Genomic DNA, 23,993 nt, shown 5'->3' with positions numbered 1-23,993 from the left:
ACATGTCATCGAATGATCACTTGGTCCCTCGAGCTGCAGGCAACTGATCGTTGTCGTCATTGTCGGCAGCGTTGTCATTGTCGTTGTTGTCTGTTGACTCGTCAACATTATGCGGCGCTGTTTGATGGAGGGTTAGTAGTGTAATTATATAAAGTAGAAACATACCTTTTGGTCCTTTAGTTTTATGTATGGATGGGTTGCGCAACCTCGGAGGGATTTTCCCTGTACTGAATGTCAGGCTATTAGTATTGGACAACCTTGTATCGACACTGTGATCAGAGAACTGAAAAAAAAATTGTCAGTGGCTGATTTAAGATTAGGAAAGAAAAAAAAGCTCATACCATTGTGTCTTCTTGCCTGTCCATGTCACTAAGGAGCTCTGACGGCTCTTTCTCGAAGACGTCAGGATGCCCTTGGTAGGCAGCCTTTAAGGTTTTCTTCTTCTGTTTTGCCATCTGGGTTTCCTTGATTTCTTGGTGATGGACAACATGTTGGGATTCGCTGACTGTAGAACGAGATGGTGAGTGAGCAGAACATAATATGCTGGTACTTACGACGGTAGTTCTCTTTTTCAGTTGGTTGCCACTCTCGACCACTTGCAGTGCGCACCTGCTGTTTTGTGGCAGGTGGTGAGGGGGCGCACTTTGGCTTGGAGGTAGGCTTACAAGGTGCCATGGTTGTCTTGTCAAAGTACACAGCAGGTCAGCACAATTTATACCACTGCGAAACATACAAATAACTCACAATTGAACCTTAATAGTTCGTTGATTGTTGATTTGTAGAATGAAGGGCTGAAAGCTGTGTCAAATGAGAGGGACAATAAAAAGGTATGATCATACCATCACAATCTATTTTCACTGTTATGAATACCCCCGACTCATCAAAAAAATGGTATGGAGCTTGCTTCAAAACTCACTGCGCTCTGACGAATCTTGCAGCCCGATGTCACAAATCGCTGGTTGCAAAGAGGCTGGCTGTGAAGACACAAACATTGACATCAAAAGGTTAGTTGCCATTCCACGTTACACTCAAATACTCACCGGCTTGCAGACCCAAGCATCGAAAGGCCTGATGCAGAGCCCATGTTCCTGCGCCCTCTGTTTTGTCAAACACCCGGCCCTATCACAGCTTCCCAGAATTACATACGAAACCTAATTCTGGAGCATTGGGAGGCAGAAGTGAAGGCCTGCGAGCAAGCAAAAAAACTGCAACTGTTAGAAGTAGCACCAGGCCCAGCTATTAGTATCTTACAAGCAAGCATACAAAGGCTCATTGTTGAGCGCTGGGATGCGGAGGTGAAACAGTGCAAGGAAGCCAAACGGGCACAGCTTTTAGAGGTACTTCTGGCCGCCCATGGTATTTCCAAACTAACGTAACACATCAAATTAGCTAGTATCAGAGACAAGAATTTAACATACTAGAATTGGCCATTTGCTCCCCCGACCTTGTTCTCTCGCTAGACGAGGAAGATACACTGTGTTGGGAACCAGGCAGGCGCTAGATGAGGAAGATTATAATGGAGGTTGCAAACAACGCGCCATGACTCATGAGGTCATTGGCTCTCTCGATCTTGTTCTCTCGGACACACTGTGTTGGGAACCAGGCAGGTAAGTAGCCAGGGTAAGCACACCTCATGGATCATCCTCAAAAAAAAACTGTACCTGATTGCGACTTGGCGCATGGATTGAGTCTAAACGAGGCCGTAATCCATAGGTTTGTCAGGGTGCGTCTGGTGGCAAGACTGGGACTTGCACTTTGTGAGGGCACATCTGGTTGCAAGATCAGGGTAAGCACACCCCTCCCAATCAATAAAACAAGCTGCGCACCTCATGGATCGTCCTCCCAATCAACAAAACTAGCCAAGACTTGCCGTACTTTCCAAAATCAGGGTTGTGTGGTGTGGTGCTCGGATCAAGTGGTGGCGCGGCGCCCGGTAACTGCACCCAGTTTAAGTCTAGACCAGGCCATTGAAAAAAAAAGGGCATACAATGAGACAAGTCACACAAGACCAGTGCAAACTTATACTCACCTACTATGTCGCACTGCTGTGCATTTTGTGGCAAGGAGTTCCCTACGAGGGGGGGCATCAAGAGACACATAGCTAACCGGCCTAAATGCAGAAGGGCATGGGAGTTAACGATTGAAGAAAAAGACTTGGAAGACAATGCACCTTCTATGGAGAACCACGATGCTGGCCACTCATTTTCCCCACTTCACCGCTCACAGTCCAACTCTTTCGACTCTTTCAAGGCTGATGAACATAATCCACCGGCACCAAAAAGTCAGCATGTGACGGTCGAGGATGTTGCTGACAAAGGTGAGGTAGTGGAAGGTGGTGGGCACTATTTCAAGCAATGTTCTGATGGTGGATGGGCACTGCGGGAAGGGGAAACTGAATTTGAAAGGTACCAGAAGTACAAGGAAGGCATGGGTGAGGACAAGTGGGCTCCATTTTGTGACGAGTACATACCCTATTGTGTTTATAGCCTCTGCCTGACTTTAGCTGCCAGGGAAGAGTGGGGTCTCGCCGAGTGGCTTGTAAAAAGCCTTGGACAGACTCGAACCAATGAATTTCTAAAGTTACCGATCGTAAGTTTGGCATTGAGCACCAAAAAAATTATACTGACTAGCATGATAGACACGAAACCGAATGCAACCTTCATTCCACAACAACCGATCATTCCTCAAGAAGGTTGATGAACTCCCACATGGAGCCGCCTGGAGCTGTAAGAAGATTAGTGTTCAGGGAAATAGAACAGACGAAAAAGGTGAACCGTTGCACGAAGATGTTGAACTGTGGATGCGCAATCCCGTAGAGTGCATCAAAGACTTGATCAGAAATCCTTTGTTCAAGGATCAAATGGTGTACACACCTGCTCGCACATACACAGACTCTGCAGGACTCCACCGAGTGATAGACGATATGTGGACTGCAGATTGGTGGTGTGACATGCAAGTAAGCACCATATCAAAAAAACATCGAAAATGACAAGCACTGACCTGTGTTGTCCAGAAAAAGGTGCCGGAAGGAGCAACCATCGCGCCAATTATTCTTGCAACAGACAAAACGAGTCTGTCGCAATTCCGAAATGACAAAATGGCATATCCTGTGTACCTCTCTATTGGAAACATTGCTAAAGAAAAACAGCGGCAAACGTCAGCACGAGCGACAGTCCTGATTGGTTACCTACCTTCAGGAAAGCTTGACTGCTTTACACCTGATGAACGCTCCCTTGCCAACTACCAACTATTCCATCATTGCATGTCCCTCCTCCTTCAACCCCTTGTTGCTGCAGGTGAAGACGGCGTTGAAATGGTGTGCGCTGATTCGTTGATCCGTCCAGTGTATCCGATCCTTGCCACGTATGTAGCAGACTTTCCAGAGCAGTGTCTGGTTGCATGTTGCAAGGAAAACTGCTGTCCAAAATGTGTAGTTGTGGCGGATGAAAGAGGCGATCTACTGGATTCGCCGATGCGGGATCCTGCAGTGATAAAGGGGATATTAGAGAAGCAAAAGACTGGTCACCATCCTGCTGAATTTGAGGAATTTGGACTACGCACCGTCTATGCTCTGTTTTGGGCTAATCTCCCCCACTCTAACATCTTCCTGGCCTTTACACCCGACCTCCTACACCAACTCCACAAAGGCATCTTCAAGGACCATTTAGTTAAGTGGTGCCTTGATATTGTTGGCAAAGAAGAAATGGACGCATGGTTCAAAGCGATGCCTGATTATCCCAGTCTTCGGCATTTCAAGAAGGGAATATCTACAGTAAAGCAGTGGATGGGGACAGAACACAAAGAGATGCAGCGTGTATTTGTTGGGCTACTTGCTGGCGCTGTCCCTAGGTAAGCTTCAATTGTTGCTAAGCACGAGGTTGGTGCTGACGTGATTGTTTTGGTTTGCTTACCAGCCAAGTGTTAGTAGTTGCGCGAGCAATTCTAGATTTTTTGTACTATGCTCAGCTTCGAGTTCACTCAACTGAATCCCTCAATGGCCTGGAAAGCGCTCTGGCGATATTTCACGCCAACAAGGACGTCCTGCAGCAACTCGATATTCGCAAGCATTTTAATATTCCCAAATTACATCAGCTCTCTCACTATGTTCAGTCTATCCTATTGTTTGGCGCTACAGACGGCTTTAACAGCGAACTTCCTGAACGATTGCACATCGACTTTGCCAAAGAAGCGTATCACGCCAGTAACAAGCGTGACTATGAAGAACAAATGGCCTTATGGCTCCAGTGCCAGGAGGCAGTCTTCCTGTGTGGTTCCTACCTCAACTGGCTGTTGGAACAGTCTCAGTCAGCACCAACCAATTTCACTTGTGACCACGGATATGACTCGGACTCGGACTCAGAGATGGAAGGGCCAGACGCTGTCCCTGTCAATACACTTCCCATCCTCCCTGAGCAACGAACGGTCCACTTTCTCGCTAAGACACCTGCATACCCTCAGTGTTTGGTTCAGCACCTCATCACTGCACATGGTGCATCCATGTTCCTCCCAGCCCTTAAGTTGTTTCTGCACAACCACATGCCACACACTATCATTACCCCTGGTCTGCAAGACCATTTTGACATTTTTCGACAGGTAGTAATCACTGCTCCACCTAATCCACTCATCAGTGAGTCACCGAGGCAGTGGCGTGTTAGAGCCACGCCTGAAGTGCTTCCTGGATGTGGACGCAAGCCTGGATCTTCCACTAAGTTTGATATGGCCCTGACAAGCAATGGCATTCAGCCACGCACTTTAGAAGGTGAGTAACTATTAGTTGAGCCGTCAAAAAATTCATGTTGATATCTTACTAGGTATGTGAGTGGGACAGGTTCACATTATTTTCACTCTGCCGCGTCAATTTGGGACCTACTCGTGAGCCTTGGCTTACATTGAGTGGTTCACACCACTCAGGGAGCCGGACCGCTCATCTGGCCTGCACCAATTGTCATGTTCGACTTGTCGGCTGCACCGGAATGCAGCGGTGATACATGTCGACAAAATCACTCGTCCTTGCCATCTTATTCCAAAGATGGGACAAGCTGTTGACCGTAAATGGACTAGCGCAAATGTCTATGAGTCCACAAGTGATTTTTACTTAAATACCTTTATTGACCTTGATACATTCTGCATGTCTGCTATTGATTAGTTTTGTTGCTACTCAGCTACTATTGACTACAGACTTTAATTTGACTATTGTGCCTCCAAGTGTCCGCTGTAGCCTGCTGTAGTCTGCTGTAGCCCGCTGTAGATCTATATAGTCTGAGTCACGGCTACATCAGGTACATAGAACTATGGTAGCTATGTAGTGCTACATAGCTCTCACCAGGGCTACCACAAAATTTGTTTTTTCCTGATGGGAGGGTAATGATTGCGAGAACCTGGAAGATGCAATGGAATTAGGGCGGGGGAGAAGGAAGAAAAAAGCGAATTCTTTGTACTCACACTCATTCTGGCGCCATCATGATGACGAGAGCTAGATTTTATTAGTAGCCAAAACATTTTGTGCGTCGCACACTTACAGCGCGAATCCGGAGTCGTGTACCACGCGCAAATCTGGGGTCGCCACGGAAGCAAAATTCGATGTTTGTTGTGACGTCAAATGGTTTTGACACACGCTGATGTTACGTGTGACAACTACCTAATTTCGACACCGACACCACCTGTGACGTGTGACCATCGAATTGAATTGATTGCTACAGTAAGCTAGGTGGCAATGTGCTGGCGTCACAGAAATATTCTGTTTAAACGGAATTCTAGCGCCTCTGAATCACAGGCTCTAGTTGCCATGAAGAACAATCTTAGTACATAAAAGCAAGGCATCCGATTTCCACTTTTCTCTTCAGATTGATTTCATCCCATCCTCACAAAGTCAAACAATGCATTTCCTAATTGTCCTTGCTGTTGTTGCTACTTTGACAACATTAATATCTGCCAAGCCCATCGATGCCGACGCCGATGGCCACGTTGGAGTATGTCCTGTGTTTTGCGTGCGTCAGTCAAATTGCAAGCACTGCCCTGATAAAAACTGCGTATGACTAGTTTGCATCCTGTATTCAACCACATAACTGACCAGTGAGGTAGATCGTCTATATATGCTTCTAGTGCGACGGTGAGTCGTGATTTTACTTTCACATTGTTGCAGTATGGTTGATGGCAAGTTAGTACAAGTGGTTTCTTGCTTGGTCGATCAACGCTTGAATCCTACTGCCAGTCGAGATAAGACTCATCAATTTGTAGCAATTTTCGTAAATAATGATAATTCCCAAAAAAAAAGAAAAAAAAACTTTGTTACTTGCATTCGATGCGTCATTAATAGACGCGCTTCCTCGATTAGTAAGCACTAGTTTGAGCTATTTGGCTCACGCGTTCGCCAATTTGCTCAAACCTAAGGTTCTTGGATCATGAGCTGGCACTGCATCGAATCTCTTAATTAAATCGACGACGTCCTTATTACTCCTGAACTTTTGAACCGGAATTCTGGAATACGGCAGTCCAGAGTTTGGTCTTAGTTGTCCAAATCCCTAATATTCCGAAGAAGACTCAGTATCGTTTGTGTTTCTGTCAGTCATACGACTCGTAACTGATTCCAGAGTCAGACGTTCACCATTCAACGACTTTCTTACGTGGGAGTGGACGTCACAGTCGTCCCACACCGAATTGCCCCTCACAGAATAAGCCAGGTAGCAATGTGCTGGCGTCACAGAAATATTCTGTTTAAAGGGGATTCTAGCGCCTCTGAATCACAGGCTCTAATCGCCATGAAGAACAATTTTAGCACATAAAAGCAAAGCCTCTGACTCGCGCTATCCTCTTCAGATTTATTTTATCCCATAGACACCACAAACCTACAAATAATGCGTTTCCCAATTGCCCTCACTGTTGTTGCTACTTTGATAGCATCAATATCCGCCAGGCCCGATGACGCTGACGCTGAAAAATGCCCCTGGTTTTGCTGGCATGGTGCAAATTGCAAGCACTGCAAAGGTGGAATCTGCGTGAGTATGAGTAGCTTGCATCCTGTATTCAACCAGTGGGGTAGGTTATCTATCTATGTGTCTAGTGCGGCAATGAGTCGTGATTCTACTTTCACATCGTTGCAGTATGGTTGAGGGCACCGCGCGCAAGTTAGTACTAGTGGTTTTTTGCTCGGTTGATCGATGGGATCGCTTGAATCTTACTGCAAGTCGAGCAATCAATATCTGGGAATAAAAGACTCGTCAATTTAAAGGTTACATTTGTCACTTAGATGATAGCTTGGAATGGAGGACTCACTTTCAAGTACTGAGAACGATGTCGAAAGAAACGCGAAGTGCTAGTCAATGTTCTACATCTCTAGTTTTCATTTCGTCAACTGATCAGATAGGTAAAAGGTGAAATAAAACTAAAAAGCTCTATAGTGACCCGACTTCCATAGTCAACAAATTACTACACGAGTTTGCTATCAATGTGGCGCAGAACGTTGATAGTGTCCGGCACCACATAAACCATTCTCTCTTTTATACCATTCTAGGTCATATTGACAATGCTATATTCACCTCACTGAATGATCATTCAAAACTTGCCCCATAGCCGTCCGAGATGGAGATACCGTGCCACAAGTAGTATTGCAACACCAAATAAAACGATGCCACCTAAAGCGAGGTCAACAGTCACTCAAGGATCGCGCGTCATAAAATTACCTGAATAATAACCCGCAGCGGCGAACCCTCCGGTCGTGGTACTGATGGCGCCTGATATTGGAGGACCTGCAACGCCTCCAAAAGCAAGAAGGGATAAGAACATTCCCACTCGACGTCCCGCGTCTTCTATTTGTCCCATTGCTACAAGAGGTGCAGAGTACAGACATACGTATGCTCCGAGGGAAGATCTGAATGAATGAGTCAAGTAGCTAACTAAATTAATGCAGCGCGCACCCGTAAATGATGGCAATCGAAATAAACTGGACTTCATTTTCAGCGAATGGCCAAGCGATTGTCGCAATTCCCGTTATAGCAGTCAAAACTGCCATGGTGTTGATAGCTCCTGTCAGATTATCAATTGATGTTGCTACAACCCGAAGCTACGGAAACCCACCGACTCTATCTGACATCAGTCCAAATGATACGCGTAATGCAGATGCCGCATTGGCGATCGCGAGTATATAAAATGAAAAATCTCTTGAAATGCCAATTGCTACGGCGCTCACAGAGAGATATGTTAACTCTGACGAAGCCAAGACATCAGGAGCAAATATGATAAGCACAGTTGTTGTACCTGTATAAAGACCTAAAAGTATCACAATTCCTGAGATGCAATAGATGGTAAATGCTTTGTTGCGGAATGCTTTGAGATTGAAAAGTCCCCCACGAACATTGACGGGCGGGAGCCGTCGTTTTAGTAACTTGAAAGAAATGCGTCAAAGAGATAGAATCTAAAGGTACTGATGACATACTACGTTGGCTGTCCCCAGGGTAGCCATCAAAATGAATCCAAACACGCGGACTGTCCATTTAAACCTGTAATTGTATGAGCGAATATGAATTGTTCTTCGATTAATTGAACAAACTCACCCAATTAATGGAATCAAATTTTGTGCCACTACAGGAAACAAGATGCTGCCAAGTGCAGTTCCAACGGTAGTGAGTGACAAAGCTAAGCCACGTCTCTTGGAGAACCATTGTGAGACGATGACGACTGTGGGAACATATAGGAAACCATAGCTCGCTCCCAAGCCGACACCCTGTGTCAAGAAGAGCTGCCAGAATTGAGTGCATTCCGCGGTTAGAAAAGTGCACGCGACGATGACGCAGCTAGCAGCGAAGAACGGTATTTTGAAATATCCCAGGTCAAACATTCGCCCCGTCGCAAGCGAGGGAAAGCACAGAAGCGCATACTAGCAAGACAAGTGAGCTATGCAGGTTTGCTAGACCGAGAGGTAAACACGCCTGGGTAGAACCAATCCAAGCTCTGGATCATACAAGAAATCAGCCATGCAAGGTTGCAATCAAACAAACCTGGCGCCTCACATAGTGGAAGGAGAAGTGTCGACTAGTAGATTTTCCTCGTAATAGGCTTGGAAGATCTGAAGGTAGAAAAAATGTAGATGTGGTAAGTGTGCAATGATAAACCTTGCTCACACCCCATGAAAGTACAAAACCAAGCCTATTGGACCCTTCTTGAGCCAAACGATGGAAGAATTAGGAACAACCTACGTAGAGAACATAATCAATGAGGCGCTGCAATGCGAATGTCAGTGACTGTTCAATGGATTGAAAAGTACTCGCGCAAAAACTACAAGCCATGCTCTTAATCCCCCATCTGGTGCTTCACCAAGATGTGTTACGTGCTTCTGAGATACTTCTTCATACAGGATTTCTGGCTCAACAACAACTTCTTCTTCTTCTTCTGTCTTCTGCCTATCGTAAGACAGGACATGGCTAATTTCTGACGCGCAGTCAATGACCTGCAGAGGCTCTATACTCAGTGACTTCTCGGACATGGCTAGAATCTCCTGCCAACTTTACGAAGAGAAGAGGTCAGACCAACAGAAAGCAGAGAGGGAAGGAGCAATTGGACTGATATGTAAAAATCATGCTACCAACATTATTTGCATACGGTACTGTCGGACACCCGGGCCTGGATGCTAAGTGTAAAACCTTCCCGCATCAGGACTGATATTGTATTTCATTCTAATTTGACGAAGCCACGCACACAATATGACATTGCACGTGCTGGCCTTGGCTGGTCAAGGTGAGGAATCGAGCCGATTGGCAGGCAGGCCAACCTGTGCTTTTCAAATGAAACTGCCACTAGCCTTGGTGACAATTTTGAAAGCTGAAAAACCTGATAATATGATAGCCTCGACTGATTAGTCTCGTAGTGAAAAATCACATTGGCAGTTTCACCTTCTCAGAAACTTAATATGAATACCTGCAGGACTTCAAGCTTCAAGGGCGCGCTGAATCACCACGTCGTGCATTCAAGTTACAAGGGTGAGGCATTGGACCCCTTGGCACGACACATGCCGGGAAGGCCAGCAAACTTGAATCCAATTACAATTTGTGATGCTGCTTGTATTTGCAATTTACCATCCTGGGTATTACAGCCTCGAGTCAGGCTGCCTAAGACGTCAGCAATTAAGTTGAAGAGGAAAATTATAATTGTGATTAGCTGGTATGGTGTGGAATATAGTAGTTATTTCCAAATTGATGTCGGTGTAGCTAACAAGTCGATATTTTAGAACTCCGTCGCGGCAACGTTCGGCTCTGTCTAGTCAGACCGGTCGATCTCGGAGAAATTTGGCAGGCGAAGCATGGAGTTTCAATTTAGCAGGTGCCGGTCGTGCCGGTCGAAGTAGTGCTACACAGTTACTGTCGACTATCAATCACTCAGAAACTTTCGTTCGCGCACTGCATTCAGCATACATGATCTTTTTGAAGCAATTTTAAAGGTGTAACTGTGATAGCCATCTTGTCTGGGGAGAGAAATAATGGTAAAACCATATAGAGAGTCTTTCCGGAGCCCATTGCAGCTCGAAGGACCACATGTCTTCTTGCAAGAAAAGATACGAGAGCCTTGGGTTGAAATAACTTCGGAATTTTGGTGTCTTCCGAGACAAAATCAAGGTGCGCGAAAGCTTCGAGTACTTACTAGATCTGTATCGTTGAAAGTGTGTTTGTCAAGTCCGTTGGAAGGTTTTCAAGAGCACTCAAAGCTGATATGGACGTAGGGAATACAGAACTAATGTTGAAACTCACTAAATTGCTACACTAGTCCATAACGAAAGTGACTGATGCCACGCTTGAATCATATCACATCCACTCCTTCTGTGCCATTCAAGAGCACGTTCAGATTCGCCTCACGAAACAATCATTCAAAACTTGCCCCATAGCCGTCGGAGGTGAAGGTACTGCGCCACAAGTAGCAATGCGACACCAAATATAATGCAGCCACCTGGAAAATGTCAGTGTTTACTCAAAGATTGTCTATGTCGTAAACCTGCCTGCATAATAACCCGCACCAGCGAAGCCTCCTGTCGCGGTAGAAATTGCACCCGATATTGGAGGACCTGCAATGCCTCCGAAACCAATGAGAGACATGAACATCCCCACTCGACGACCCGCGTCTTCCATTTTCCCCATTGCCACAACAGGTACAGAGTACAGACATATATATGCTCCGATGGAGAACCTGGATGAGTCAGTTGGCCGCAGCTAGCAATGAAAAAAATGCAATGCATACCCGTGAATGATGGCTATTGCAATGAGCTGCGATTCGTCTTTAGCAAATGGCCAAGCGATTGTCGTGATTCCCGTAATAGCTGTGTAAATTGCCATGGTATTGAGTGCGCCTGCCAAATATCAACTGATGTTCGCATAGTCCACAGTTGTCGAGACCTACCAATTCTATCTGCCAACAGTCCAGATGACACGCGTCCAAATGCAGATGCTGCATTAGCAATCGCAATTATATAGAACGAGAAATCTTTGGAGATGCCGATTGTTACAGCGCTCACAGAGATATATGTTAACTCTGATGAACCAAGATATCAGGAACCACAATAATAAGCACATTGGTCGTACCTGTATAAAGACCTAAAAGTATCACAATTCCTGAAACGCAATAGGTGAAATATGCTCTGTTGCGGAATGCTTTAAGATTGAAGAGTCCCCCGCTAACGTTGATGGGCGGAAGTCTCCGTTTGAGAAACTGGGGAAGATGCGTCAGTCGCGAAGATGTCCTCAGTGCTGACGACATACTATGTTGGCTGTCCCCATTGTAACCGTCAGAATGAATCCAAATACACGAACTGTCCATCTAAATCTGAAAGTGTATAAGCGTATATGGATTGCTTCACAAACGATTGAACGAACTCACCCAATTGACAGAATCAAATTTTGTGCCGCTACAGGAAATAAGATGCTGCCGAGCGCAGCCCCAACGGTAGTGAGTGACAAAGCCAATCCACGTTTCTTAGAGAACCATTGTGACACAATGACGATTGCAGGACTAAATAGGAAACCGCAGCCCACTCCCAGGCCGACGCCCTGTGTCAAGAAGAGCTGCCAGAATTGAGTGCATTCCGCAATTAGGAACGTGCACGCGACGAGGACGCAGCTAGCGGCGAAAAACGGTATTTTGAAGTATCCCAAGTCGAACAGTCTCCCCGTTGCAAAAGACGGAAGGTACACGAGTGCATACTGGCAGCACAAATGAGCTTAGTAGGCTTGCTAGAACCAGAATTAGACATGCCTGCGTAGAACCGATCCATGCTCTGGAGAGTGCAAGAGGTCGGTTATCTAACATTGCACCAAAGAGACTTAGCACCTTACATAGTTGAAGGTGGAGTGTGAACCAGTAGATTTTCCTCATAGTATGCTTGGAAGATCTGAAAGGCAGAAATTTGTAGGAACTGCAAATGTGTCGTGACAAACCTGACGTACACCCCATGAATTTAAAAAACCGAACCTGGTACAACTTCTTGAGTCAAACTAGTAGGGTAATAAATTCAAGATAGCTTACGTAGAGAATGAAATCAATGCGGTGCTGTAATCCAAGACGTCAGTGACTATTTCCATCAAATAAACATGTACTTGCGCAAAAACTGCAAGCCATGCCCTGATTCCTCCATCTGGTGCTTCACTACGATGCGTTTGATGAAAGGCTTGTTCATTAGATATATCCTGGTCGACGTAAGACAATCTATGTTTGCTTTCAGACGCAGAGTCAATGTCCTGCGAGGACTCTATAGTTGGTGAGTTGGACATAGCGCCGTTGTTTTGTCAATATGGAGAGAGGTGATCAGAATCAACAGACAGCTTGGGGGAAAGAGAAACCGTGCTGGCGAGTGTAAATCATGCTGCCAATGTTATGTAAATATAGTATTCTCCGCAACGCGTGACGCATAATTCCTTCCCATAGCCATTTGCAAAACCTTGAGTCGCGCAAAGTCCCTTTCCCCGGTTGTGGAGCATCATCCGATGATGCCACGATTACAAGGACCAACAAACATTCAATTGGACTTGCTAGCCTTAGCTGGTCTTCTGGGGTGAGGAAGCAAGCCGGACCACAAGCAAACTCGCTTTCCGAATGAAACTACCAATTTGAAGGTGAAACCTTTTAGTGAAAAAATCGTATTGATAGTGGAGTGGGGGACCGCTATGGATGAGGTCAGGTGGCAGAAGGGTTCGGCAGCGTTTGGAGCGGAGTTGGCAGAGTTAGAGTTAAGAGTCTCGGGGAGCAGTGGCTGCTAGAGCCTCCGGGTTGTACGTTGAGTCCAGCGCATAGCAGAGCCCACTCCAGTAGTGCCATCATCATCGAGAAACAAGACCAGCTTGAAGTGTGCGCTTATTAGCGTCAGTTGTTGGCGTCTCCGTAGGTCTCCGCATTAATGCTGATGACGGTGCGACTTGAGTGAGAGCTCGCTGACGTCATGTGAGTGCAAGTCCGATTACTATTTTTGGTGTTTTCTATAACTTGGTCGGTGGTCAAATGGATGCCAACGGCGCACAGTTTTGCAAATTACTCTTGCTACATAACGTCGGCAGAATAATGTATCAGTACAGTTGCCCTTCCCACCTAACTCTTATTGTGATCTTGATCTTTCTTTGAAAGCTATTATGGCTCAGGAGTCCCCAAGGAAATTAAAGGTTTTTCCGTCCACTGACTCGGAGTTTGTGTCCGAAGCCTTCCCTTGGAAATCGAGAGAAGTTGTTCCAGTTGACCAGAAAACACTACATGAAAAAGTGCCTGAGAAACCTGCAACACACCTCGCTGGTGCACCAGATGGAGGATTGACCGCGTGGCTAGTCGTTGTTGCGTTAGTATTAGGCTACTATACGATTAATTCCTTGAAATAGTTACTGACATCCTCAAATTACAGCGTCAACTTGGCGTTATTTTCTACGTGAGCTGCCTCAATTTACTCGCTTAAAGCTTAACTCAAGTGATCACTAGGTTCGGTATAGCTAATGCATGGGGGGCGAGTAAAGTTTGTCACTATATACTTGCAATTCCTGCAATATCCCCCGTTCTAGGTCTTTCAAGCGTATTACCAGGAGAATCTACTGCGTCACACTTCTCCTTCAAATATGTACGGCGCTATGTCCGTTTGACTTGGCCTTATAACTGAATTTTTATTCTCCAGAGCATGGATCGGTTCTGCGCAAGTAAATATCTTTCCAAGTCCAATACACTCATGCGTAGCTCATGTGTACTTCTAGTACGCGCTCGTATATTTTCCAGCACTTGCGACAGGACGAATGTTTGACCTAGGATACTTCAAAATACCGTTTTTGGCCGCTAGCTGTGTTATCGTTGCGTCCGTCTTCCTAACTGCGGAATGCACTCAATTCTGGCAGTTCTTTCTTGTGCAAGGATTTAGTCTGGGAGCCTGCTGCGGTATCATAGTTGGTCCGGCACTTGTTGTCATCTCGCATTGGTTCGACAGGAAACGTGGCCTTGCTATGTCATTCGCCGCCATTGGTGCTTCGGCTGGCAGTACGGTGTTTCCTGCAGCAGCACAGAAACTGATACCGTTAATCGGGTCTGTTCAATTGATTATCAACAACCCATGCTTGCTCATGAAATTTTAGATTTAAATTTACAATGCGTGTATTTGGGTTCATTCTGCTTGCCACACTGGGGATGGCGAATATAGTATGTCATCACCACCTATGGATTCCTGTCTGAAGATATGTCCCAAAGTTACTGAAACGACGTCTTCCACCTGTCAATGTTCGTGGGGGACTCTTTAATCTTAAAGTATTCCGCAGCAGAGCATATACCATTTATTGCATTGCAGGAATACTGGGATTTTTAGGACTCTACACAGGTATTATCGTGCCAGTTACTACCGTGGCTTCCTAATGATCTGAATTGATTCACCAGAGTTAACATACATCTCTGTGAGTGCCATAGCAATTGGCATCTCCAAAAACTTTGCCTTCTATATAATTGCGATCGCCAATGGAGCATCTGCATTTGGACGTCTGTCATCTGGACTAATAGCAGATAAAATCGGTAAGTCCTGATGGCGGTGGGCTATGGTGGTATCATTTAATCCTTAAAAGGCGCACTCAATACCATGGTAGCTTTTACCGCGATGGCAGGCATTACGACATTTGCCTGGCCGTTTGCTACAGATGAATCACAGATTATTGCAATAGCCATTATTTACGGGTATGTGTGATCCTTGTTCGTTACTAGCTGCCAACTCACCCAATCTAGATTCTCCTCGGGAGGATTCGTAACTCTCTTCGCCGTAGCTGCCGTAGCAATGGGAAATATGGAGGACGCAGGGCGCAGAGTGGGGATGTTCATGTCCCTCGCTGCTTTTGGAGCCATTGCAGGTCCTCCGATATCGGGGGCTATCAGCACCGCATCAGGAGGGTTCGTTGACGCGGGTCTCTATGCAGGCACGTTTATGAAATGCGCGGTCTTTGGGTGAACACTAATCTTTTCTAGGTGGCATCATTATGTGTTCTGCCGGACTGCTACTTGTGACACGATGTCTTCATCTCAGGCGCCTATGGGGCAAGTGTTGAATTATCCATTCGGTGAAAGGAACAACACTCGGCTCCGAGACGCGTAATATCGTAGATGAATCAATGGCTTCCCAAATATCAGAAGTTTGATCTGATACGATTCATTTGGATTAGGTCAACCCAAGGAGACAATTAACCTTAGATCCACCCGCACATTATCATAATATGGATCAGTCCCTAATGCACTCTAAAACGTATGGCTTTAGTTGGCATGACATCTGGCAATTCAAATCGCAAGGAACCAGAAGAAATACGTTTCGTTACGTTCCACCGCTATCGCGGAAAGCTCGAATCAATATATATGACAGTGGTCGACAGCTCAACAACGGGTCAGTTACTGTGTTACACTGCCATGACTATCTTCTTTACCTTGCCTTTAACTTTGGTCATCGTTGTCTCGCCTTTAGCCGAAACCCGCCGGTACGCCTTTTTGCAATAGCTAGTGACGAGTTCTCTGCAAACGTTGATGCATTTGATGGTTGCTTCATTCGCTAGAACAATCATGAGTAAGAGTAACACGGAGTCTTTGAGGTTGTTATGGCCCGACTTGAAGTCACTTTGTCTCATTCCTTTGGGGAATTGCAGTCAGCATAATATCGCGTGAAACACAAATTTCTTGTGGGAGGATGCTAGTGTAGGTTTATTGCTCACAAGAGTGGAGAGTTTGCAACCAAAATTTCAATATTGGCATACCGCAGATATATCTCTACATCCATCCCAGTTCTTCAGAAAGAAAGAATGCAATAGGTAGGTACGACAACACCTCTGCTTATGCTGGGAAAGAACCCAGAGTAAACAAGGTCTGCTTCTGCTTCCCTTTTCCCTTCTTCCCTTTGCCACTAGCAGTCTCTTCAACAGTGTTCTGTTCCTCTGGTATCGGAGTAGTGCCCCCGCTTGCCGTGCCATTGTTTTTCCAAGCAGCAACGGGCGGAGTGGTCTCACCAAGAATGTTTCGTAGAGACTGATTCCCGCTAACCAGTGGTTTCATACGAGAGTTACCAGAAGAAGGCAACACTGGAAAAGCAGCAGATGTAAGCGACGGCGGCGGCGGACCTTTCTTCGCAACAGCGCGTTGCTGTATTGCAGGGGTCGGTACTGATGTCGGTGGTCGTGAACCTGTGCTAGAAGATCCAGATCCAGAAGCCCACGGGGTGTTCCGCTGTTGTTGGCGGAAAGCAGGCTGCAGCTGGGAAGGACCTGCCAGAACCGGGAAACTATCCGGCGGTTGTGATGTTGGAGTAGGAGCGGAACCAATGCGGGATGAAGAAGATCCAGCCGCCTGCGCAACGCGATCCCACACCTGTCTCGAAGATTGTGACGAAGATCGCGTGGCAGTAGCATGCTTTACGTTCAAGACGCGACCGGATGCGATACCGGCATAGCCTGACCCCACTTCCTGAGGTATGAGATCAGGAAACTGCTGACGTTGCTGGGGTCTCGTCGTCAGATCTACTGCAGTACAAATATAGGGGTGAGTAAAATACCTCAATTTTGAATCCATTCCAAGAGGAAAGTAGATTGGACTTCTTCTCTTCTTCGTCAAATAAGTCAACGATAGCATTGACAATACCCGCAGTGTCATCTAAATTTCTGTCAAGAACATTCCATATTGTCGAGATGAGATCACGGGCGGTCGATTCGTTCTGTCGGAATCCTCGGACAGCAGCTTTAGCAGCGAGAACTGCAGTGCTAGGGTTCGGCGCAACAGATTGCAACCTTGAAATGAACGCTGCATGCCGCCTATAACGGAGTGAGAATAAACTTTGGAGATCCTGACAATATTCTTACTGAGCAACGACAGGGTCGACATCTTCCCCGCCTCGCTGTGGTGACGGCGATGCTCGTGGACTAGGTCCAGATGACTGCGGTGTTTGTGCTCCATTAGGCGCAGGAGAATTGGTAGTCAGATGGCCACCAAATGCTTCCCTGCGCCTTGTGACTGCCCTAGGCTGCGCAACAGGCGGTGGCTCATGTTCTCGATCTCGATCTCGGTCCCGTCTCCCCCTACGCCCACCACCAGCATCCCCAAATTCGAATTCCGCCTCAACCCGCTGAGTATTCTTCTTATCCCTTGAAGTCATCTCTGCTCCATGCACTTCGACCTGGTGCGCCTTGAGATCGATCGCAGATCCAAACACCACAAATTTTTGAGCTTGACAAGCAGGTTTTGAACACGCAAAATGCCCTTGATTAAAATGTTGTTCCTGCCAAGCGAATCACGAATTACTACGAGCGTCAATGTCAATGCAGTCAAAAAGATCCTACAAGGGCCTCATAATCCTGAAAGCTAAACAAGCGAATGATGCCGCATCAGCATAAACCATCAACGTACGAACCACTCAAAAAAACTTACTATTGATCTCGTACTTCATTCCGTTTGCAAATGAAGCACTCCTCGTGTCGTTCGCGCATATGAACATACAACTCATCATCACTGAAAAAACATTCTTTGCAGAACCCGCATAATGGATGCACACCGCCTTCAATCGGCTCTTTCGTCGCTTGTTTATGAGATCGATGTAGCATAGACGGCAAGTGTAAAGGTAGGATGTTGGGCAAGTACAAAGCGTGCTCGTGACTGAAAACCTTTTTGAATCGGATACATAGGTCACTTTCAAGGACGTGAGAGGTCCGTGCTCAGTGCACAAGCTTGAATATCTGATGTACGTACCACATCATCTTCCCGTGCGTACCCCGGATGTGCAATTTAAGATCGCCCCATCCAGTCGCGGTATAATCGCACTGCGAATCAGGACAATTAAAGCGTAGAAGAATAAGGGTCTCTTCCATCATGTCGGTGGACTCGAAGTAGATTAATAACTTGGGGTCTTTATGCGGGATCATGTCGGGGGTGTAGGAAGAAAAAAGCGCATCGGGGGAAGTTGTGAATATCACTGTCGTTTGAGGTTCCTAGTAGACGGCCTAGCGTCAAAATTCATAGGTGGAACTAAGAAAAGATATACGCCCCTTGCAAAATGTACAATCTAGCTTCTTATAAAGCGCTCTTAAGCGTAGGGCACAGACATGACACGTCCGGTGGTTACACGCTGACACTGAGTAGTATTTGACAGGCTCTGCACAGATCCAGCATACCACTGCGTCTTCTGTGCTTTCTGGAGCAGGCACGACTTCGCTCTGAGTTGGCTGAGTAGGAACGGGGTCGGCTGGTGCAGCTGAATTTGAATCTTTGCGGCCTCGGGATTTACCACCGCTTCCGCGACGACCGCCTTGGCCTCTCTGTCCGCCTCGTTTGCCGCGCCTGGCTGACGGAGAAGTCTGGATCTGGGTCTGAGATTGGGTAGCAGTTGCTGCAGACATGATTGTATGAGAAGGATGCGAGGGTTGCGCTTAGGAACTGACTTGCTCCACGAAACGTTTTATTCTCACGTGATCAAGTCATGTTCATTGACATTGATTGTCACGGTCCCGACGTTGTACTAAGCGTCGAGCCTTGCCCGAGTGTGACGTGGGCGTGACAAAACGTCACAGCATGCAAGGTTTGAAAATTTTGAACACCACTACGAAGCAACTGCAGGATCACTTGCACAACAATGGCATTTGGTATGCTAATTTATTTTATCTAGAAAACCCCTTTATTGACTGATTGTGTATTTTATGACCCACAGGAACATCAGGCAATCGCGGTGGATTTAGTAGAGGAGGGGGAGGACGCGGGGGAGGAGGAGGAGGAGGAGGAGGAGGAGGAGGACGTGGATTTGGTAGAGGAGGCGGTCGCGGTGCGTATACTATTGCAACGTTATATTACGCCTTTTTTATCCAATATTTAGGTGGTAGTCGTGGTGGGCGAGGTGGAGATCGCGGCGGTCGGGGTGGTGGTCGGGGTGGTGGTCGGGGTGGTGGCCGTGGTCGTGGAGGCCCCGGTGGTGGAGCCAGGGGCGGTGCGAAGGTCATCCTCGAGCCCCATAGACATCCAGGTGTCTTCATCGCCAAGGGGAAAGACCATCTACTTGTCACGAAGAACCTTGTCCCAGGAGAAAGTGTTTATGGTGAAAAGCGGATATCCATTGAAGGTGGTGTTGACGACACAAAAGTCGAGTATCGCGTATGGAATCCTTTCCGGAGTAAGTTGGCAGCAGGTGTATTGGGCGGTATGGATAAGATTTTCATCGAACCTGGAAAGAAGGTTCTATACCTCGGTGCTGCCAGCGGTACGAGTGTCAGTCACGTAGCAGATATTGTTGGTCCTGTGAGTCGCGCTCCTCATCTTCTAAGCATGCTGGTATTAAACATGGTTATAGGAAGGTGTTGTCTATGCTGTTGAATTTTCACCGCGATCAGGGCGTGATCTGATTAACATGGCCAAAAAGCGCACAAACGTCATTCGTAAGTACTTCCAAACCGCACGTTGCAGTTGGGGAGATTAACGTTTTCTATAGCGATTGTGGAGGACGCCCGCCTTCCTAACAGGTACCGCATGCTGGTGTCAACTGTAGACGTTATATTCGCAGACGTTGCACAGCCCGATCAAGCACGTATTGTTATCCACAATGCGCAGTTCTTCCTCAAAGATGGTGGCCATGTCGTCATATCTATCAAAGCTAGCTGTATAGATTCAACAGCAGCACCCTCCGCCGTTTTTGTGCAAGAAGTACAAAAACTACGAGAAAACAAGTTGAAGCCCATTGAACAAATTACTCTCGAGCCGTACGAGCGTGACCACGCTATGGTTGCTGGTTAGTAGTTGCTGCGTCTTTTGGGCTGCTATCTGTGCCTGACATTGATTGATCATATAGCTCAATACCAACGACACGGATAAAATGTGCATTCACTTGCTGCCTGCTTTGAATCATCTTGTTAGCTGGTATCATTGTTTGTCATAAAAAAGTATTTGTGCTCATATCATCGACACGAATTTGTGCTTTTATTTAATTTTTGGAAACTTATCTGTGTATTTGAACGATTTATGAGCACTCTGTTGTGAATCTGAGTCCGCGGCGTGTCACATCAATAGGCAGTGCTTCCATCCAATACGGTATCATTGTAAGGTTGCCGCTGAGCTCATCACTTCCGCAAGACATCAACTTCCCGAAGGCTCCGCAGGGCTTGTTCGGTCGAAAAAAAAATAACGCAGAAGAGGGCAGATGAGACCCCCTCAAGTCCAAATAGACTTTGGTACACCGCCCGGAACGCCTCCACGCACGTCTTCTGAATTTGAAGAAATTCCATACCCTGTCACGCACCCATCTTACTCTAAAACCGCTCAGAGCTACAAATACGAGGAATCATTGCCACTACACCACATGAACGAGGATACATCGACAAGGCGGAGGGTGGCTAGAGGACCCGGAAGCAGCGGCGGGTTTATGAGCGGTGACGAGCATGAAAGTGAAATGCACTACGACGACAACGGAAAGGATGTGTACTCAAAACTAAGTCCTGCCAAAAGCCGTGTCAGTAGCGGGCGTGCCCACAGGCCTCCTCCACCACCTCCAACTTCGATAGTACGTACCTCTCGTTGTTGAGGCTTGCTGCGTATCCTGACTTTGAGCTTTCGTTCAGAGTGAATTTATATCTCAGAACCTAGAGCACCTCCCACCTGTCATCTACACTCTGCTCTCGTGTTGGACTCGCTTCCATAAAATAGGCCACGCCAACCTTGTTGTTTGGGACGAAGCGCACTTTGGCAAGTTCGGGTCGCATTACCTCAAACGCGAGTTTTACTTCGATGTCCACCCTCCGCTCGGGAAGATGCTCGTTGGCCTTGCGGGTTTACTGTCGGGTTACAATGGACACTTTGAATTTAAAAGCGGAGTGGTGTACGACGAAAATGTCCCGTACGTGGCCATGCGGGTCATGATGGCGACATTCGGTGTGGCCTTGGTTCCGTTAGGGTGGTATACTGCAATTGAGTTGGGAATGAGCTCATGGTCTTGTCATCTGGTTGCGCTTATGGTTCTGTGCGGTGAGTGTCAGGTTTAACAATAAACGCTGCTGGTGCTTCATGTTCTGGATGCAGATGTCGCCTGGTTGGCTATATCGCGGTTCATTCTATTGGATTCCATGCTCCTGTTCTTCACTTTCACGACGGTCTTTTTGCTCACCAAATTTCACAACCAACAATATCAGTATGTTTTAGATGCACCATTCGTACGGCCTAATGCTGAAGCTTGCAACAGGCCATTCTCTTTCGATTGGTGGATGTGGCTTGCATTTACAGGTATTTCCATCGGCTGTGTGACCAGGTCTGGACCCTTCTTCACTTCCCAATTGCTTTTCATTGACCTATCCCAGTGTGAAATGGATTGGATTATTCGTGACTGCTGTGGTTGGCTTGTATACCATCGAGGATCTCTGGGAGAAATTTGGCGATCTTCGCATGACCAATGTCAGCATGATTACTTTTTGTGAAGCTGCTTCTATAAGTTGATGCCTTCAACAGCGAGATCAAATTCGACACTGGGCAGCTCGTGTGCTTTGCTTAATCATCCTCCCGATCCTGGTATATATGTTGTCCTTCAAGTTGCATTTCCTCATTCTAAACCATTCGGGTCCTGGTGACTCTACGATGAGCTCGCTATTCCAAGCCAATCTGGTCGGCAACGATTTTGGCAAGAACCCACGTGGTTGGTTCGATTCCTTGTGTACATCGGAATAATACCATTGACGATACACACAGAAATTGCATTTGGTTCAAAAGTTACCTTGAAAGGCATGGGCTGGGGCGGCGGTCTCTTGCATTCTCACGTTCAAACATATCCAATTGGCTCAGGCCAGCAGCAGGTTACCTGCTATCACTACAAAGATGATAACAACCATTGGACTATCCTTCCAACTTGGGAAGCGCCTGAATACAATCCAAACGGCGAGTTACAGTTCCTGCAGGATGGCGACGTCATCCGCTTGCAGCATGTACCGACAACGCGACACTTACACTCGCACGAAGTGGCAGCACCCGTGACGAAGCTTAACAACGAAGTCTCTGGCTATGGTAACTCGACCGTTGGAGATTTTCAGGACTATTGGGTCGTTGAGGTCGTCGATGATATCAAGCAGGGCCACAAGGAGCACGTGACAAGAATTCATTCACTCACCACAAGGTTGAGGTTCAAACACCAGGCTCTAGGATGCTACCTGTATGCTGCGAATGCAATCCTACCTCAGTGGGGCTTTAAGCAGCTAGAGGTCAGCTGCATCAAGGAGAACAACCCAGAAGACACACACACATACTGGAACGTGGAGAGCCACTGGAACGACCGATGTGAGCTACAGTGCCATTCTACGATTTAGCCCTGACGTTGGTGTTTCAGTGCCTTCTGGTGATGCGAAATTTTACAAGTCCTCATTCCTCCGTGATTTCTGGCATCTCAATGTGGCCATGATGACTTCGAACAATGCACTTATCCCCGATCCAGACAAGGAAGATATCCTTGCGTCAAGTCCCACTGACTGGCCCTGGATGCGACTAGGCCTCAGGATGTGTGGCTGGGGCGATGATCAAACAAAGTACTACCTACTTGGCACACCTGTGATCTGGTGGGGTGGTACAGTCAGCCTGATACTTTCTGTTATTGTCCTTGGCGTATACCTATTCCGCCACCAACGCAAGTATGTTGATATGACTCCTCGTAAGCTCACTTCCTATCTTTCTCGTAAGCATGCGCCAATGCGTCGTTTCAGAACAATGGGATCATTTCTTGTATGTTGGAAAGATTGCTGGTTATGGGTGGTTCCTGCATTACTGTGAGCCTTAAACTTCTCTGTTCAATTTAGGAACTCACAACTCGCTTAAAGTCCCGTTCTTTATCATGGGCCGTGTCACATATGTTCATCACTATGTACGTGTCTGTGTCGAAGTTGGAAGTCTCCTATTAACCAACCGATTAGCTTCCCACTCTTTACTTTTCTGTTCTCATGCTCGCTCACCTTCTTGACCACTTTATTTTCTCAGCACGCTGGAAGGACAGCACAAAGCGTGTTGCTTTTGGTATTTGCGCATTCCTGATCGTTGGAAACTTCTGGTGGTTCAGGGGAATGGCCTGGGGTATCGATGGACCAATCAATGACTATTGGGGCCTCCTGTGGCGCAAAGTAAGTCCATGTTTTGCTTAATCTCTAGGGCTCGGTTAATTTCCGATTAACAGACTTGGAATATCTATAATGCATAGATTCGTTCTCAGGCGGACTCTGTATATCGACAGTGCCTGCCTACTACCTAGTGAGGGGCTTGATGGGTTTGTTAATATGTGCAATACAACATCTCAATTTCGCTAGTTTCACTCATGAAGTATTAAAGCTCGGTGGCTGTCGATGATACTGCGTTCAATCGCATTGATGACTTTGGGCAGATGCTTGCTATGGAACTCCGTCGATCGCATGATCGAAGTCTCCCTAGGCGGGCTCCAGGTGACTTGCAAAGCAGCTAGATACTCACATGGCACGTACGGCAGCTCTCACCAGCAATTGACCTGACGACTTTGATAAGACTACCGCGAGCCAAAATCAGGGAGT

The 23,993-nt window shown here is 46.7% G+C and overlaps 8 protein-coding genes across 8 annotated transcripts; 4 read left to right on the top strand and 4 right to left on the bottom strand.

The window, feature by feature from the left end:
* Positions 1–16: 16 nt before the first annotated feature.
* Positions 17–675, bottom strand: EDB93DRAFT_1249680 (uncharacterized protein; the record flags this gene model as incomplete). The annotated part of the gene is made up of 4 exons (XM_041452900.1): positions 17–117; positions 166–283; positions 342–505; positions 555–675. 4 exons carry the CDS (start codon positions 673–675, stop codon positions 17–19), a joined length of 504 nt encoding a protein of 167 aa, XP_041308425.1.
* Positions 676–2,175: 1,500 nt separating this feature from the next.
* Positions 2,176–5,146, top strand: EDB93DRAFT_1083873 (uncharacterized protein; the record flags this gene model as incomplete). The annotated part of the gene is made up of 7 exons (XM_041445790.1): positions 2,176–2,455; positions 2,504–2,589; positions 2,639–2,956; positions 3,014–3,849; positions 3,915–4,759; positions 4,821–4,853; positions 4,878–5,146. The coding sequence occupies 7 exons, from the start codon at positions 2,176–2,178 to the stop codon at positions 5,144–5,146; spliced, it is 2,667 nt and encodes an 888-aa protein (XP_041308424.1).
* A 2,154-nt stretch (positions 5,147–7,300) lies between these two features.
* Positions 7,301–10,163, bottom strand: EDB93DRAFT_1336859 (MFS general substrate transporter). The gene is made up of 15 exons (XM_041455346.1): positions 10,068–10,163; positions 9,885–10,020; positions 9,691–9,822; positions 9,582–9,622; positions 9,266–9,497; positions 9,192–9,215; positions 9,006–9,061; positions 8,925–8,946; positions 8,550–8,872; positions 8,432–8,495; positions 8,254–8,380; positions 8,074–8,202; positions 7,914–8,022; positions 7,680–7,867; positions 7,301–7,631 (listed from the first exon to the last, which is right to left on the bottom strand). Exons 3-15 carry the CDS (start codon positions 9,700–9,702, stop codon positions 7,552–7,554), a joined length of 1,407 nt encoding a protein of 468 aa, XP_041308423.1. The 5' UTR covers positions 9,703–9,822; positions 9,885–10,020; positions 10,068–10,163; the 3' UTR covers positions 7,301–7,551.
* An 801-nt stretch (positions 10,164–10,964) lies between these two features.
* EDB93DRAFT_1249677 (MFS general substrate transporter) lies at positions 10,965–12,746 on the bottom strand (the record flags this gene model as incomplete). Its single annotated transcript, XM_041452899.1, has 10 exons — positions 10,965–11,169; positions 11,221–11,329; positions 11,380–11,511; positions 11,562–11,688; positions 11,739–11,802; positions 11,857–12,179; positions 12,217–12,253; positions 12,312–12,367; positions 12,423–12,447; positions 12,502–12,746. The coding sequence occupies 10 exons, from the start codon at positions 12,744–12,746 to the stop codon at positions 10,965–10,967; spliced, it is 1,323 nt and encodes a 440-aa protein (XP_041308422.1).
* Positions 12,747–13,477: 731 nt separating this feature from the next.
* EDB93DRAFT_1320709 (MFS general substrate transporter) lies at positions 13,478–16,022 on the top strand. Its single transcript, XM_041454918.1, has 12 exons — positions 13,478–13,798; positions 13,862–13,885; positions 13,936–13,960; positions 14,016–14,071; positions 14,126–14,147; positions 14,202–14,524; positions 14,574–14,637; positions 14,686–14,812; positions 14,869–15,000; positions 15,051–15,159; positions 15,208–15,395; positions 15,445–16,022. Exons 1-12 carry the CDS (start codon positions 13,599–13,601, stop codon positions 15,522–15,524), a joined length of 1,350 nt encoding a protein of 449 aa, XP_041308421.1. The 5' UTR covers positions 13,478–13,598; the 3' UTR covers positions 15,525–16,022.
* A 162-nt stretch (positions 16,023–16,184) lies between these two features.
* Positions 16,185–18,935, bottom strand: EDB93DRAFT_1141401 (uncharacterized protein). The gene is made up of 7 exons (XM_041449308.1): positions 18,494–18,935; positions 18,196–18,436; positions 17,878–18,135; positions 17,790–17,811; positions 17,313–17,728; positions 17,009–17,264; positions 16,185–16,953 (listed from the first exon to the last, which is right to left on the bottom strand). Exons 1-7 carry the CDS (start codon positions 18,840–18,842, stop codon positions 16,294–16,296), a joined length of 2,202 nt encoding a protein of 733 aa, XP_041308420.1. The 5' UTR covers positions 18,843–18,935; the 3' UTR covers positions 16,185–16,293.
* A 214-nt stretch (positions 18,936–19,149) lies between these two features.
* On the top strand, positions 19,150–20,223 carry EDB93DRAFT_1083953 (nucleolar protein; the record flags this gene model as incomplete). The annotated part of the gene is made up of 4 exons (XM_041445797.1): positions 19,150–19,265; positions 19,320–19,731; positions 19,784–19,868; positions 19,922–20,223. Coding segments are annotated over 4 exons (915 nt in total), but the record flags the coding sequence as incomplete, so codon positions are not given.
* A 292-nt stretch (positions 20,224–20,515) lies between these two features.
* On the top strand, positions 20,516–23,891 carry EDB93DRAFT_328184 (glycosyltransferase family 39 protein). The gene is made up of 12 exons (XM_041456107.1): positions 20,516–20,986; positions 21,045–21,447; positions 21,502–21,610; positions 21,662–21,727; positions 21,777–21,870; positions 21,925–22,108; positions 22,162–22,743; positions 22,793–23,110; positions 23,163–23,225; positions 23,277–23,320; positions 23,370–23,573; positions 23,627–23,891. Exons 1-12 carry the CDS (start codon positions 20,627–20,629, stop codon positions 23,648–23,650), a joined length of 2,451 nt encoding a protein of 816 aa, XP_041308418.1. The 5' UTR covers positions 20,516–20,626; the 3' UTR covers positions 23,651–23,891.
* Positions 23,892–23,993: the final 102 nt, after the last annotated feature.

Source organism: Suillus bovinus (assembly GCF_016758785.1).
Source record: "Suillus bovinus strain UH-Sbo-P2 chromosome Unknown EDB93scaffold_22, whole genome shotgun sequence".
NCBI lineage: Eukaryota > Fungi > Basidiomycota > Agaricomycetes > Boletales > Suillaceae > Suillus > Suillus bovinus.
This window is presented reverse-complemented; position numbering and strand designations above follow the sequence as displayed.